The following is a 17,331-nucleotide window of genomic DNA, read 5'->3' as shown; positions in this document are numbered from 1 at the left end:
AATGGCACACAGCAGCCAGGCTGTGTGTCACAGGGAGCAGTGACATGGCAAACAGGCAGCAAGGATATCTTGCAGAGGAGAGAGCAGAAACAGTGAATTATCAGCAGAGAACCATAAAGAGAAAACTGGGAATATGTGGGAAAGAGCTAAAAAGGAGGTTGTGATGAACTGCTCTTAAAAAAAAAAAAAATAAATTTGGTTTTAGAACCAATACAATCCTGTGTTACTGCTTCCCCTAACAGTTCCCCTAATATTGCTGCAGAGTATTTGCACGGAACAGCCAACTGAAAGGAGTCTCTTGAGCTACCAGGGCCAATCCTCTGTAGTTTTCAGAGGCCATATTGTTTACTCCAGTTCATAAACTGACTCAAAAGATTTTCAATTCTTTTTCTAGATTGGAAAGTCATTGCTGAACCTTCCTGGTTAGTTGTTCTGGGCTGTCAATCCTGTCACCTATATTTGAATAGTGTTGCTGGTATTTGCTCAACATCTACTTGAAGATTGCAGTCACCTCTTTCAATATATTGCTAGTGAAATAAGCCTTCTCTCCTTCCTCCTTTTCTATGGCTGCTCTATCTTACATTTATTTTCCTTGAAAGGAGCTGATTCTTTAAGTATAGTATTTCCAGTGAATTCCTCCTTGTGCATTAGACACTAATATCAACACCTTCCTATCTCTGTTAGACATGTCTACCTGAGGCTCATTTGTTTATGTTTGCCTTTTTTTTTTCCAGAGATTCATAATTTTGCTAGTTTTAAAGATTTTCAATTCTTTTTCTAGATTGGAAAGTCATTGCTGAACCTTCCTGGTTAGTTGTTCTGGGCTGTCAATCCTGTCACCTATATTTGAATAGTGTTGCTGGTATTTGCTCAACATCTACTTGAAGATTGCAGTCACCTCTTTCAATATATTGCTAGTGAAATAAGCCTTCTCTCCTTCCTCCTTTTCTATGGCTGCTCTATCTTACATTTATTTTCCTTGAAAGGAGCTGATTCTTTAAGTATAGTATTTCCAGTGAATTCCTCCTTGTGCATTAGACACTAATATCAACACCTTCCTATCTCTGTTAGACATGTCTACCTGAGGCTCATTTGTTTATGTTTGCCTTTTTTTTTTTTTTCAGAGATTCATAATTTTGCTGGCTTATTATTGGCGATGCACTAATATGCCCAGGTCCTTTGCCTCTACTACCAGCACCAGCTGTAAAGATTCAGTTTCCTCTATTTTGTCAGTATTACTAGTACTTGTGCTAGAGGTAGAAGTGCCTTCCTTGCTTTTTATAGAAAGTAATCATGTTTGCCCCTCATTGAATAAATCTAGTTTTGTAGCAGGATCCCTAAAGTCAGGTTTGCATGTACTTGCACTATCCTAAAACTGTCCTGTTCATCTTCATAAAAATTATTTCCGTAATATAATTTCATGCTAGGTTTCTACTTTGGTTGATTAATACCATTAGTGCTCACAACTTCTCTCAGACTAGCTATTTTACATTTTGTTTTGTTTCTAAAGCATTTGATGCATGTATCCTTACAGAAAAGAAATCCTCCAGGAACCTGACAGTATTGTTCTCCCTTAATCTCTTTACAGAATGGGTTAACTTTCTCATCAGTTACAGCTACATGTGAGGACCATGTACTTTTCCTCAGCATTCTAAAATAAAATTTTACCATCTATGGATACTTTTTGCTTCTTGTGTTTATGCTTGTTCTCTTTCTTTCCTAAAGACTGTTTCTGGTCAAAGATTTCTTGTGTTGTGTTGTCATTTGCACCACAGCTACTGAGCCAGACCAAATCAGCTTTATTTTGTTGAGGGGTAGTGTAAACTCCCACTAGAGTTTAACTGCTTCATTAGGTAAGAGGTAAAAGATACATTAGGAATCACAATAAGCCAATATGAATCCAGAGTAGCTCAACTGCTTTCACTTAGAAGGACATTGCTGTAACTAAGAACAAAATTAAGATTGTCCTTTGCTTTTTGTCTTCTCTAGTCTTTTTTTGTCCCTCTTTATTTGTTTCTCTAGTTCTCAGTATTCCTATCCTTTCTAATTTCTGCAGAATTATTCTGAATATATCAACAGAAATGTCCTCTGTTGATGTTTCATCGTGCTGTGTATCTGCTTGCTGAGCATATCAATGTCTGCTTTTCTTTCAGCTTACTCATTACAGTGTGATACTTTAATACAACTCTCATTGAAAAGTCATCTATTCTTTCTCACTGAAGGCTCCCCAGACACAAGTTTTCTTACGTTTATTTTTTGGTCTCACTCTCTACTCTTATAGTATCTGTTTTTATGAGATTAATTATTAAGTCCCTCTTTATTTGTTTCTCTAGTTCTCAATATTCCTATCTGTTGGTATGCCTTTCAAATACACATCAGTATGGTAGCCTTCAGATTCACATTAGGCAATTTTAGCACCTGGACACTGCAAATTATTGTTTTGGTGGAACAAAAGAGTCAGTATGTGCTCTTGTAGGCAAGTTTAAAATGAAAGGAATAGACATTTGCAGTTACAGATCTGGAACCATATAATCATTTGGTGTTAATGCTAGCATTTCAATCTTTCTTGTGCTTTTTCCTCAGTATCCACTTGGCACTGCTGGAAGAAGCAATGTTCTGATCCCAAGGCTGGTTTGTCCCCATAAGTTTACTTGAACACAGAATTAGTTATCATAGTTATCATAGAATCATAAAATGGTTGGAAGGCCTCTTAAAGATCATCTTGTTCTGACTCCCCTTGCCACGGGCAGGGCACCTTCCACTAGACCAGGCTGCTCAGAGCCCATCCAATCTGGTCTTGAACACTCCCAGGGATGGGGCACCCACTTCTCTGGGCAACCAGCTCCAGTGCCTCACTACATCTAATCTAAATCTCTCCTCTCTCAGTTTAAGATAATCCCCCCTTATCCTATCAGTATCTATCCATCTAAAACATATCTCTCCCTCTTTTTTATAAGTTCCCTTCAGGTACTGGAAGGCCACAAGGAGGTCTACCCAGAGCCTTTTCCAAGCTGAACAATCCCAACTCTTTCAGACTGTCTTCACAGGAGAGCTGCTCCATCCCTTGGATCATCTAGATCCTCTAGATCCTAGGAATTACACGTTTCCTGCACTGAGAACCCCAGAGGTTTATGCAGTGCTCCAAGTGGGCAGAGGAGCAGAATCTCCTCCTTCCACCTGCTAGCCACTCCTCTTTGGGTACAGCTCAGGATGCTGTTGGCCTTCTGAGCTGTCAGGGCACATTGCAGGCTTGTGCCCAGCTGTATCCAGCCCAAGAGACTGTCCACAAGGATGTAATTCCAGCATCATTCTCCAGGTGTGTCCCTGAACCCATAAGCCACAGGCAGTTATTGAATGGCACAGAAGCTCTGTGGCAGCTGCATCCAGCATGTGAAGATAGAGCTGCTTTTCTACCCCTTTGTGGCAGCTGGATTGAGGTTTAGAATTGATCCCTTGCTTGGAGAAACAGTTGAAACTACAGCTATGCATCCTTTTACCCCTAGAAAAATGGGTTCACACCCCACTTCCACCATGTTTATGTACTTTATTTTGTTACAGCCAGTTGAATACTTTGCACTAGAAAACAGTTTCAAATGCATATATTCACTGTACATTTTGTGTTAAATGCAATTTGAAAAAAGCCAATAATTTAAGCCATCCTTGTGAACACCTTATGAGAGCAAAACCAATTAGAGTCCCCACGGAAAGGAAAGGAAAGGAAAGGAAAGGAAAGGAAAGGAAAGGAAAGGAAAGGAAAGGAAAGGAAAGGAAAGGAAAGGAAAGGAAAGGAAAGGAAAAAGGAACCATGCAGCACACCCAAAAAATTTTCAGGAAAACAAAAAAAAAGATACCAAGAACAGCAGTCAGTGATTAATTTTATCCTAATATCCATAAAAAGAAACAATAAAAATATTATGGTGATGTAAACTTTAGAAATCATAACGGCAAGAAGACTATGAACTGTGTACATGGGTCATGTAAGATGAGGAATTGTGAAGGGCTTTGTGATACAGCAAGAGCGACTCAAGCAGGAAATCCCACTTAGTGCAACCTTTACTCTTTGGAATGCCTAGTTGCCTGGTGTTATCAAATCTTCATTAGGAAATCACATAAGACTTAGGCAGGTAAGGTACGAGTTATTCAGAAACAATTTTCTGTTTATCTATAGGGTAAACCACTAGGACTACCAATTTTTAGATACTTCCCAGGGCATGCTGATACCCACCTGAGGGGAAAGGGTTTCCCTCCACATTGCATTACACAAAAATTAGATGCATTGCGAAATTTACAACTTCCTCTGAAATACTTGCAGGAAACACAAAGGAAGCAGGAAGCAGGACAAGAGGTGACTCTTAACCTGGTTTGGCTTGGCAAATCCAGCATTTCTACCAAAGTACAACATGTATCATTTACATATAATGCATTTGTTATACTTGATTAATTTCCCAAATTAACTTTTTATCACTTATTCATCATTTGACTCAGCATCCAAAGGTAAGCATCTTTCCTTTGTGTTACTACTATGACTTTCTAGCCTAGAAGTTGAAATTGTCTATAATGACAGCACTGGAATCTCTGAACACAAACAGTGTCCACTCAGTTATCTCCTGGCACCAATCAGCTATTCATGGCTGTATGCTCCATCACATGACACCTGGCAGTTTATTCTCTTCTAAGCAGGTTGCATTCAGATATGATCTTCCTGAGTACCTGGTAAGGACCATCCATTCTTTGCAGACTATTTAATTGGTGTTGCCTTTGAGATAATATGTAGGGTCATTGGATGCTATTAAATTCTGGGTGATAATAGACAAAAAAGATAATTATAAAATTAAAATCCTGCCTAAAGAATGATGTATACTTTGAGCCTCAAATGGATTTGTATCAATTATACTTTCCATAATTATTTTTTAATGCAATATCCAAGTATTGCAAAATTATTTATATTTGTTTTCCTAGACTTAAAGTACAGCACCCAATTCTGGGTAAAAGCTGCTACTAGTTAATACCTTCCTGCAAGTGCTACTAATCCTTGAGCAATATTCCATTCACCTTAAGGTGCAACTTAGCCTGGGTAATGACTAGTTCCTCCTGTTCAATCCTGAGTAATCTTTATAGACACTCACAATCTCCTCCCTCTTCAGTACCAGTTTCTTATCCACTGAGGGAAAAACAAGAGTCAAAATAATCTTAGACCATGCAGACTTAATGTAGCCCCTGAAAATTCCATCTTCCTAAGAACCACTGATGCCAGACATCTGTTTAAAGGATATTGATTCTTTCTTTTTAACCTGAAACTCTATGAGTTTGTGCAGAAGTTGTTTTTGTGGAGAAAAATCACCTTTCCCTATATAAGAATCATTCACTTCAAGGCCAAGCTATGGGATTGCAAACAATTTGGCAGAAGTTACAAGCACTACGTGATCTGGGGTGAGCCAATTGACACAGAACATTTAATTTCGAAATTCTGTCAGAGGCATGGTCTGCTTAAGGAAACAGAAGGAGCTGGGCAGAGCACTTTTTCAGTTCTGCTGCTGGGTGCTTTCCAGTGAGATATCCCAAGATATCATTGTGTCAAGGCTAATGCAGCTGTCTTGAGCTTAATAAAGAGGATCTTTTCCCCCTAGTTTTCAATCTATTCAGTAGTCTTTCTGAAAAGACAACAGTAACAGCTGTTTATCAAAAGTAGTGCAACACAAGGTTCATGTTTATTCGGTTTTTTTAATCTCCCATTCAAACAACTGTTTTTCTTTAATTCTTGAAATTAAACCAGTACTTGCTGCATAGAGTATCACAAATATTCATTTCAGACAGTGCTGAAAAACTTTCACCAACAGAAGAGGCACTAAGAAATGTACATCTCTTTTGAAAGCTGGAATATAGTAATGAAGTGTTAGGGACAGTTGAATTAAAAGTATGGCTTTTACTGCTTCAATTTATTTTTCTTTAGTTGGATGTCTTACATGGTTATTGAAGTTTCCATATTTGAGCCCTTTTCCCTGCACTGTCACTATGGTTATAGCTCTGCTGACAACTCAGGAGAGCTGTACAGCCTACAAAGCATCTGAGCTGTACAGACCTGCACTGGAGCAGATCTTCACCTGACACTTGTCTCTACCTCAATTGCATCTGTTCCAGGACCCACAGCCCACCTCACACCCTGCTTCAGCACACCACCCAATTTTTCCTTTTAAGATCTGCTGCCATGGGAAGGAGTTCCTGATTCCTTGGCAGTAGTGAAAGATGCCCAACTCATTAGGGATATCTTAGTTCAGCAGAACAACCTTGCTCTCACAGTTTGCACCTCAGGGTCCTACCTTTGATACTTGAAGGGGTCTTTTCTGCTCTGAACCCCCTTGCAGGCGGAAGCCCCAGGGGGCACCTCCAGACAGAGTGATGAGCATTTCTTCTTCAGCTCCCATGATTTCTGTGCTTTAGATATTTTGTCTTCACAACTTCAGTACAGACTCCAGTTCTTAACAGGCAGAATCTTCTATTCCCATATTCACAATTCACACCACCACTCTCCAGTCCCCACAAGGCCCTCTGCTCACTTTCTCCTTGAAGTTCTCACACACACACACAAGTTGAGACTGTCAAGCCCAGCCTTCACTGCTCTTCTGAACTCTCAGCTGCTGCTCTGCCTATGATTAGACATTTGATTCTGCCCTTGGTAAGGGGCCAGAGTTGTCCTACACACGTGTCATGTCAATCTCACCCTCTGTGCCCCCCCGCATACATGATGGATGTCTCACCGGAACGTGGCTCAAAATAGCACACCTCCTGTCTCTCCAGAGCTTTGTCTGACACTCTTAAAGCTGGAAGCATTTCAGTAAAAATTTTATTTCCACTTAGCATTCCAAATGCAAATCTTAGAGTCACTCAGTACTCAGGATCCATTAGTTTGAGTTTCAGGCAAGGATGTGTCACAGGCACAAACTTGTACAAATCAGGTGATAGCACCTGACCCTGTGAATTGAACAAAACCAGCTTGCAATTAATGTGCTCTCCACTTCTATTTTCTCCATGCAGCTAGTGTCATTACACAGCAGCACTATGTGCCTGTCCCAAAAGCCACAGGCAGACTACAGAGGTGCAGTGCTCCCTCTGCAGCGTGCTGCTCCCTGACATCCCCTACATCCACTCGTAATACTAGACACTGGGACCAGAATAGCTGGGATTAGCTACACACACAGGATTCACAGTTCTCTGCAGGGCACTGCTTACATAGACTCAATGGCCAAGAGAGCCCAACCAGGTCATAGAATCAGAGAATCAGAGCATCAGAGAATCAGAGAATAGTTTGGCTTAGAAGGAGCTTTCAAGGATCACCTAGCCCAATCTACTTGCAATGAACAGGGACATTTTCAACTGTATCAGATTGCTCAGAGCCCAGTCCAATGTGACCTTCAGTGTTTCCAGGGATGGGGCATCTGCCACCACTCTGGGCAGCCTGTTACAGTGCTTCACCAGCTTGGTAGCAGAAATTTTTTTCTTTCTATCTAGTCTAAATCTACCCTCTTTTCATTTAAAACCATTTGTTTTATAACTATAAGCCCTTTGTCTTATAACTATAAGCCCTACTAAAAAGTCTGTCTCTAGCTTTCTTAACAGCCTCCTTTAAGTATTGAAAGACCACAATAAGGTCTTCTCAAAACCTTCTTCAGGCTGAACAACCCCAACTCTCTCAGCCTTTCTTAGTAAGAGAAGCCTTCATCCCTCTGAGCATTTTCTTGGCCTCCCTCTGGACCTGCTCCAATGGGTTTATATCTTTCCTGTACTGAGGATCTCTGGATGGGATCTCACTAGAGTGGAGCAGAGTCTTTCAGTGGTTTTTCTTTAGGATCATGACAGACACAACCTTCTAGCCCTCCCAAGCCAGGGAGTTACATAAGAATTAAAGTCCATGTTCCCCCTTTCCCAGAAGGTATAAACTATAGTTTTCTGTTAAGGTCCTGAGGACAAGCTTACCCTTACCTCTTCCTTATTCTGCATGTGCTTAGTTCTCAGTGACTAATAGCCTAATGCTGTAACATCCAGAGGATGTACTTTTGCGGTGATGCCATTGCTTGGTTGCCAGTACTACAGCAACATTCATCCAGTGCCATTGCATATTGCTGGTGGGCACAAACCAACACAATCACAGAATCATCAGGATTGGAAGAGACCTTTGAGATCAAGTCCAACCATCCACCCAGCCCTACCACTGTGACCCCTCAACCACTAAATCAGATCACCCAGCACCACATTCTGATGCCTCTTAAACACCTCTGGGTTGGTGACTCCACCACATTCCTGGGCAACCTAGTCCACTGTCTGACCACTCTAACAGTGAAAATGTTTCTAATATCTAATCTGACTCTCCTGTCTCAGCTTTAGACCATTTCCTTTTGTCCTCTGTAGCCACAGAAGAGACCAGTCCCCACTTCACAGCAATCTCCTTTCAGGCAGTTGTAGAGGACGATGAGATGCCCCATGAGCATCCTCTTCTTGAGACAAAACAATCCTAGGACCCTCACCCATTCCTATAAGACAAGTTTCCTAGACCTTTCACAAGCTTTTGCTCTGGAACGCTCCAGCACCTCAGTGCCTCTTCTGAAGTGAGAGGGCCAGTAAGGTCTGCAGAAGGCAGTACTTGAGCTGTGGCCTCAGCAGTGCCGAGTACGGAGGGACCATCACTCCGCTGTCGTTAGCGGGGAGTGAACAACTCTGCACCTTGGTGCAGAACTGGCCCTGTCGCTCCCCTGTCGCGGTCTGTCAAGGCCGCTGGTGCGACAGGCGGCCGAGGGCACCGTGCTCAATGGTGGCCGCGCTCAGCGGCGTTCGGCTGTGCCGCGCGTACGCCGCAGCCGCCCGTGCGGACAGCGCTGCTTTGGGCCGCGCGAGAAGCAGCCCCGTGTCCCTCCCCCGCGGCCGCCTCCCGCCCCAGCCCGGACGTCAGCGGCCGGAGCCTCCCAGCGCCTGCGCCGCATCCGGGCCCCGGCGGGCGGAGCGCGGACGTGGCAGCGACAGGCGGGGAGCGGCGGGCGGGGAGCGGCGGGGCAGGAGCCGGAAGTGGGCCCGGCAGTGGCGGCAGCGGCGGTGAGTGAGGCCTGAGGGGGCTCCGGGTGGCCGGGCCCACCGGGCCCGGCCGGGGCCCGGAGCCCGGAGCCGAGGCGGTGCCGCCGCTGCCGCCGCTGCCGCTTCCTCCTCCGCCGAGGCCCGGTGGCGCCCGGTCGGGTGATTCGTCGGGCCCACCGTGCTGCGCCACGGGAGGCTCCGCAGAGCCCCGGGGCTCCCCGGAATGCGCCCGGGCGGGAGCGTCAGCATCGCCCGCGGCCCGGCCGGTGCCGGCGGCCTGCGGGGCCGGCCGGCTGTCGGCGGGCCTGCACTTCCAGTGCCTGGGCTGCCCCGGGAGACCCGTCGGTGTCCCGGCGTGGCGCGGCGACACCCGGCGGCTCCGAGTCGGGCCGTCGGTCCGGCACAGAGAAGCGAGTGCTTCTTTTTGGTCGGGGTGCGCCGCGAGTCGGATACCCCTCTCTGCAACCTCTCTAATCTCCTGTAATCCGCGGATCCTTCCCCTGGCGTTTGTGCTGTGCTGTTCGCGCTTTCATTCATTCGAGCTTTGCAAAGGATGGTCATTCCTGGCGGAGATCTGGTGGCTGAGATTGGTTGGATTTGGTAGTAAAACGTAGTGGTTGTGTGGCCGTGAAAAAAGGAAAAAGGAAAGTAAAGGAGATGGCATGATCGAAATACCAGTGTAGTCTTGAAAAGGTGGTTATGCAAGATGGGACTCTTGCTTTCTATGTAGATGGTGCTTTAAATGTGTTTTCTGTTGTTGGAATTTGCTTTCACTCTTTCTGAGAAATGCTTTTGAGGGAGTACAATGAAGCTTAGTTTCCTTTAGTTCGTTTGGCTTTTTTTTTGGAATGCACTGATCTCTGAGAGGGACTGCAAAGCACTCCAAACTGGGCTGTAGTTCTTTTTAAACTTACTGGCTAAAGGAAGTGCTTGCTGGGGTGTAAAAGAATTACACCTATGTCAGAAGTTATCCACAGGCATTAATGTTTGTACTGTTGTTGAAAATACAGATTTTTTTTCCCCCCAGTTTGGTACTGAGTTGATTGTTAGCTATTAATGTGATAATTCCTTGAAAATAATTCTAGATCTGTTTCTGTTACAGGATTATGTAGTTGACTTTACCAAATGTTATGAGGAATGTTGGACAGAAATCACTATCTGAGGCAAAACATGCAAATGCTTTTTTGTTGTTTTTTACAGGCAGTGTAAAATCACATCACTGAAATGGGACATGACTACTGATTTTGTTCTAAAATCTTTGTTCTTTATTATGTGAAGTTTTTGTGAGTAAATTTAGGGAACTCTGGCTTTAACATTGTTTTTTTCTTTCCCACAACCTTCTCCTAGAGTAGGTGTTCCAGTTGTGGTTATGTATATTTCAATCTGTGAACAGATTGAAATATACGTAACCAAAAACTTCCAAGCTTTCCTCTCTAAAGGAGACTTACTTTCCATCACATATATTCACTCTGTGAAAACATAAATATTTCTATCCATTTTCATGTGGAACAGGTTCTTGCTAATGGAACTACCCTTTTTGGCTTGAAGCTGTGCCATTCAGGATTCTTTTGTTGGTGTAGACAGTATGATGAGGATATCAATATAAAGAATATGTAATTGCTTCTTAATATGCTGTCACACTCACTCCAGGTTTTCATTTCATGCCTGAAAGCTGACTTATAAAAGTCAACAGCTATTTAAAAGATTATTTCTTTGATGAGTGGTTTGGTGCTTGTACTTCTTTGAATGTTTTTTCCTGCTGTGGTAGGATTATGTTATCTTCCTGTAACACTTATTATCAGAAGGAGGGTCAAAAATCAAAGGAAGAATTGATGGTTGGCTAGAGAAGGGCAAGGTGCAGAGTCACCAACAATAATCGACAACAAGGTCTCTGCAGAAGAGAGGTGCATGTTTCTTGTTCTTTAGATTTGAAAAGATGTGTTAGAGATGAATTGTGAAGATAAAACTTGTTTTTATATGTTCAGCAAGATTCATTGTTAACACAGAAAGCATTAAAAGGCAGTGTAAACTGGCAGTAGGTGTTAGGAAAAGCTAATTGTGATCTTTTTTTGTTTCTTGCAAGTGATGGAAATTGTGTCGTGTATTTGTGGAGAGGAAGTCAGAGCACAGAGATGGCAAGTTTTACAATGTATGTGAAGAAAACTTGCTTTTTAGTCTTATTCTGTAGATTCCCTTTCTTCCTTCTGGCCTTTTCCCTAAATTTGGAACTGTTCATGTAACTTTTTCTAATCCATTATGCTTGTGCAAGAGTCACAAAAATTATTCAGATTACTTCACTCATTGTAACGTACATCCACATGTGTGTGGAGGTAGCTAGGAAACAGAGATCCTTTGCTGTGGTTTTGTTGATGCTGTATTGTCAGTGACTTTTGCCTCCATGGGGTTGCTCTTTAGAAGCCATGCTCATAGCAGAGCGTTTTTCAAATCTTTTCTTACTTAGGGCTTTATTGCAGTGATAGAGACGTGAATCAGTCCCACCAGGAGACTTGAGTCAACAAATTATAAAAGGTTCTTGAAGTAGAAATCTGGTGGTGATGGCAGGGGTTGGAAGTATTGGTAGTTTTAAGGTTAGGTCGAGACTAAGCAGGGTTTTTTTTATTCAGTTTTTAATCACTTTCACTCTTGTAACTTGTGTACTGTATTGCACCTTGCCCAGGATGATGAATCAGCCTAACAAAACTGGGTTTAATGTGGCCTTCTTTAGAGTAATATGGAAGTGATCACACCTTAGATTCACTTTGAAAACTGTGTCTTACACTTTTTGTGAATTGTTAAAAAAAATGTTTCTGGCAGTAACTCAAAATGCTTAGATGAAGAAGATGTTACCTGTGGTGTAACAGGTTGAGAATCCACACAGGCAGGAAGAGAGAGTGCCATGTATTACAGCAGATTGGAGTGGATTCCAGTATTGCCATTTGGGTTGATTTGGACAAAGTGTGGGAGGCATTTGTTACAGTGGCCTGTGAGCTTACAGATTAGTTGGCAGTTTCTGACTTCTAGGAGATGAGTTTCTTTTACGAGATTTCCTACAGAAAAAAAAAACAAAAAACAGCCAGTAATTTTTTATATGTGAAAAGAACCAAGTTTTTACGAGATTTCCTAAAGAAAAAAAAAAAAAACCACCCAGTAATTTTTTATATCTGAAAAGAACCAAGGGTTCCATGAGTGCTCGTAGAAGACCTAGTCAAGCTGTCAGTGAAACAAAAGCAAGGATATTTCCCTTTCTGAAGGGTGTTCTTAGCTCCAGAGTCAGGTCTCTGTAAGAATAGCAAAACCTTGCTGCTTCCAGAAAGTTGCAGAACAGAAACATTAAAAGTAGTTTAGGCAATACTCTGAATTACTGGTGCTCTCCTTCTATCCCATCTTCTGGAAATAGTTTTGATTTTTGTGTTAAATATTTCCTTCGTGGCCATGTGGTTGACTTGAGTTGTGTATTTTTTTGTTGTTGTTGTAGGTTCGTTTTTTTAAAGTATCAGTCCTCTCTGAAGTTGGAACAAACAGGCTTTTTCTTTCTCTGGGTCTAGTACAAGAGGCAATAGCACCTTTCTGAAGGAAAATAATTTTGTGTATGCCTTTCCTTTAGAAAATTAACAAGAACTGATGAGATCAAGCTTTTCACTTTCAAAAGGGAGTTAACAGTGAATGCAGACTATAAAAAATTATGAATATGAAGTTTTCAGTGATTTGGGAGATTTGCTCATTGAAATGAGCTCATATGAATCACTAGATTTTTTTAAAGCTTGTCATAAAAACTTCACTGTGGTCTGATTTGTTTGGATACTAAGTAATCTTGAAGCTATTTAGATATTCAGCACCTCCTACATTATTCCTGTGTATTTTCCTCCCATCAGTTCATTACTGATCTTCACTGCTTTTCTGTCTTGTACAACACCCTTCTCGTGTAATTGTAGCTTTGTAACTGTGTTGACCAAAACTTCATGGTCAGCTGCGTTTATACAGAGGAATAGAAAATGGTATAGAGTGATTGCTTCCTGCTTTGCAGGAAAATTGTTTATGGTAATGATCACTTCTCATAGGATTTTTTTCTCTAGCATCAGTCCTGCTTATTTGAGCATTGTATTGTAACTGCTGAGTAGTAATATGGTCTTCAACACCATGTGTCAGTATTATGTTTGGCTTAGTTTTGGTAATGTGTTGCTTCATGCAAAGAAGTATCCTCAGCATTTTTATCCAGTGAAATGGCCTGTTATCTCCATTTCTCTCTGGCTGATATATGTATTATTTCTGTCATTCTCCATACCCCAGCCACCCTTCATGTCATAAGACAGAGCATGAAATTCTCCCTTTCTCCATATCTCTTCAAGTGACCAGGTTCTAATTTACAGAGAGATGTTTTCTGAGTGGAAAAAAAATGAATGTTTGGTACAAATAACTTGTACTGGGGAAGAGGGAAAACAGATTCACTCAGTGACAACTGTCTTCCACCTTCTCAGAGGCAAATACTCTTGGTCCTGCCTTATGGTATTTCAGTGATGAGCAAGTGTGCCACAAACCTTATGTTCAGAGCATGTTGACCACCAAAACAATGAAGCAGCCTTGTCTGCAGCTTCAGCACTGGCCTTGTTCCTAAGTCTCCCTACTTGACCCTCTGCCAGTGTAGACCAACCATCAGCTTGTGCTGTGGTGGAGGTGAACGTGTGCTGGCTGGCACATGGGTTAACTAAAGGTCTGAGGTGTATTTACCTTTCAGTTGGGACACTGAAATAGAACCATCTTGTTTGTGCAGCTACTTTTTCCACAAAAAATTTTTCTGTGTAAGATGTGCATTAAATCAGCTTACCTCTCAGTTTTGGTATTGAGGAGAGAGCAACAAGCTACAGATCCACTTGCTCAGGCAGGAAATACTGATACTCACATGAGGGAGGGAAGGCTGAAAAGGGAATAGTAAAAGATCATCAGGTGAGATTATTGAGTGTACACTCGCAGCAGTAAGTCAGAAGTGGTTTACAAGGGATGTGCTTGAATTCATATTCTATTGTGCTTTAGAAAAACAGGAGAAAAAACATTAAAGATTCATCTTCTGCTCTGTAGTAATTCCTAGTTCGAACATTAGATCTGTTCAGGGATTTCTGTAGGTCTAACTTGTGAAAAGTGTCTTAGTGGTTATAGCTCAGGAGCTATCCTGTGGAATACTGCTGCTCCTCTCTCTGGAGGAGAGACCTGTTTGCAGGAGCAGTGACTAGAAGCTAGGTTTCTCATGTGCAATCCAGTAAGCAGAGGCAGAAAGAAGAGAGCATAGCCCTCCTTCCTTGTCAGAAAGCCCTGCCCAGATGTTCCAAGATGTGCAGGTAGAGGAGTCCTCCCAATGTGTTCTGCCTTGCCTGCACTCCCACCTTTGCAGGAGGCACTCTCTTGCTTTGCTGTTCATACAGAACAGGAGGTGATGAGTCTGTCATTCCAGTGTGGTCACACTGATTGCCTGCCTGGGCAGTAAGAGGTTAACCTTTCAGGGAACTTGGGAAGGGAGCAGGTCCCAAAGTCCAGACTTCCTGGCCACATGGCTGCTCAGGTTAGACTGTTTTGCAGAACTAAGTCAAAGGTAGTGTGGGAAACCAGAATTTTTTAGAGATTACATGTTATAAACGTGACAGTAAGAGAGTAATCATTTTTAAAACCACTGCGGGCTGATGAAAAATTGTCATGCTCTTGTAAGTTGTTGCAAATGACATGTTAACTTTCAAGAGCAAATTACCTTTAAATATTTAAGAGGAGATCTTTTTCTAAACAAAATCCCTGTCTTTACCTTTATACAGTTTGGAGAATAAAAATGTAAAACTTCATTTATTTCCTTTCATAAAAGTTTAAAATCTAATTTCAGAGTAAGTGTTAGTATTGATATTTGTCATGTTTACTAGCTGTAGGAGGTTAAATGTAGTTTTATGTTTTGTGCTAGTTTCTTTTGTAAGTAATTAAATCTCTCTGTTATTATATATATTTTTCCCTTTATGGTATGTATGAAAGAATTTCTTCATGTGGATGATTCTTACAGAGCTGTAGTTCTTCCAGTGGCTTTGCTGTACAACTGTGGTGTCAGTGGCTGGAATAATTCTTTAGCATCATACTTTTGGTGATGTGAAGCACCAGCCTTAGCATTGTTTGGCATGTGGTAATCAGTGTAGGCAAATCATTTTGGAGCTTTGATACCTGATTGAGTTAAGCTGCAGATTCCTGGTCAGGCTTTGCTTCTGGTGGCTGTTGCACCTGTGTCTCCTGTGTGTTGAGATTTACTTTGTAGCTCTAATGCACAAGTTCGTAGTAGAGTTTGGAGAAAAATGTGAGGGCAACATTAGTCATTTATTTTACTTTTGCTTTGCATTTTTATATGAACTGGTGCTTTTTAGTGAATAATTTAATTGCCCTAAACATGCTTCTTTAGTGTTAGTGTAGGTAGTCTTAGCTGAAGAGGCTGACAGTGACATGGAATGTCCAAAGAAGTATAGGTGATGCAAAATATTCTTACGAGAAACACACCATGAGGGAATCTCCTGCCCCTGCAGTCATCTCCTCGATTCTCCACAAATGAAAGTCACCATGGATTATCTACCTGCTTGCTGTTGTAAAAATTGCCCTTTGGTTTGGAGTCTTACAATAACAGTTCTGCTTTTCTTGTTATAAAGCTAGTCCATTTCTTTATACGGTTAGTTAGGGGAGTTGGGAATCTGTCTGTTGAGCAAGATTTCTTGCAAAAGGTTGATAAGAAATATCTCTCCTGTCTGTGACACTCTGTTTCAGGTCTTACACTGCGGTAAAACTCCTTTAGTGCCATCTTTGCTTATAGTTACTTTTCATTTTTAACACCTTTCATAGGTGAAAATTTTGCTTTTTGAATATCTTTGTTTTCTGAAATGTGTGTACATAGCAAGGACTTTAAATCATCTATTGCTAAAAAAATAAGGCTATAGCCCCCTATGCTGGTCCTGTTCTGGATTCTATCAAAAACTTCAAGCTGCTGCCTTTGTGGATGGTGCAGCTTCCTGCTTGTAATGAGGAAACGTGATCGAGTAAACTGACACAGAGGTGACAGCTGAACTTGTTCAGTGTTATTGAAGTGTTATGTTAAGGGATCACTCATCTATATAATGAAATCTATTTTCTGTTGGTCTGATTCTGTGAAGTGGAAGTAATTCTAAAGGTTTCTCAGGAAGCTTGATAGTAATCTGCTATGGAATGGCAAATTATGATATTTCTGTCTAAGGTGATGATCACAGGTCTAACCAGGACAAAATGCTGACTAAGTTGACTAGAAAACATAGTTTCTGAAAGTGCTGTTTTATATAGCTCTTGTAAAACATTTATCTGACTTGCTGTGCAAGAGTAAGTTATCATTAATGTTTTCGCTTCCAGGTATCTTAAGATCTCTCACTTATTTGAAAACAGTAGGGAAGCTGACCAGTTTGGTTTTATATCTGCTTAAAGTCATTTTTCCCCCCCTTTTTGCAGGTGAGGTTAGGTTGGGGATGTGAATACAATGAGTGTAAACCAGCAAGCTCACACGGGGCCTCCTTATGGGCAACCTCAGCCTGGATATCAGGGATACCAGCAGCCTGCCTACGGAGGACAGTCATTGCCAGGGGCTCCTCAGGCGCAGTATGGAGCTTATAATGGGCCGATGCCAGGATATCAACAGCCAGTCCCTCCACAAGGTACTGCTCAGTCAATACTTACTGATTGATAACCTGTGAATGATGGCGTGCGTGGAATTTTTGCTGTATGCTTCACAATGTCCTATTGCTATATATAATATCCTATTGTAAGTCTTTGGCTTTTGTTGTGGTAGTGATTATCTTTTTTTTCTCTGTGTAATTTGCATGATGCTAAAAATCATGTCGTCCCATATTCTGAGGATATTGCGCTGTCTCTTGTCCAGTTTAGTAGGGTTTACTCTTCTTTATGTCTCTAATTCTGAGGATATTGTGCTGTCTCTTGTCCAGTTTAGTAGGGTTTACTCTTCTTTTGGTAGCTCATAAAATTAAGATGTTGAGAAACAGCCTGCTTTGTTCTCTATGTCCATGTCCCTATGTTACTGAAGCACCTGACTAGAAGAGTCTCCCTGATGAGGTTATGTTGAGAGGCAGCAGTTAGGGACTGTAACAGATTTATATTGAAACTGCCTTACATTATTATATAGAAAGATCTGCACTCATCCTGGAAGATTGACATACAACTCTATGCAGAAAGTGTATTTCAAGCTATTTTCTCTAATGTCTCTGAATTTGATAATAAGTTTGT

The 17,331-nt window shown here is 41.7% G+C and overlaps 2 protein-coding genes across 6 annotated transcripts in view; one reads left to right on the top strand and one right to left on the bottom strand.

The window, feature by feature from the left end:
• SYNPO2L (synaptopodin 2 like) overlaps positions 1–6,634 on the bottom strand; it is a 37,313-nt gene extending 30,679 nt beyond the window's left edge. The window contains exon 1 of the mRNA XM_039727329.1: positions 6,318–6,634. Within this exon, the coding sequence (XP_039583263.1) occupies positions 6,318–6,422 (105 nt within the window). The 5' untranslated portion in view covers positions 6,423–6,634. The remainder of the gene's footprint in view (positions 1–6,317) is intronic.
• Positions 6,635–9,020: 2,386 nt separating this feature from the next.
• The window catches only part of SEC24C (SEC24 homolog C, COPII coat complex component), a 38,299-nt gene continuing 29,988 nt past the window's right edge, over positions 9,021–17,331 (top strand). For all 5 annotated transcript variants that reach the window (XM_039727354.1, XM_039727356.1, XM_039727355.1 and 2 more), the window contains exons 1-2: positions 9,021–9,081; positions 16,543–16,745. In XM_039727354.1, coding sequence (XP_039583288.1) covers positions 16,571–16,745 — 175 coding nt within the window. In that variant the 5' untranslated portion in view covers positions 9,021–9,081; positions 16,543–16,570. The remainder of the gene's footprint in view (positions 9,082–16,542; positions 16,746–17,331) is intronic.

Source organism: Passer montanus, unplaced genomic scaffold, assembly GCF_014805655.1.
Source record: "Passer montanus isolate IOZ18808 unplaced genomic scaffold, ASM1480565v1 scaffold61, whole genome shotgun sequence".
Lineage (NCBI taxonomy): Eukaryota > Metazoa > Chordata > Aves > Passeriformes > Passeridae > Passer > Passer montanus.
Note: the sequence above shows the minus strand (reverse complement) of the source record. Positions and strands in the feature narration are given on the sequence as shown.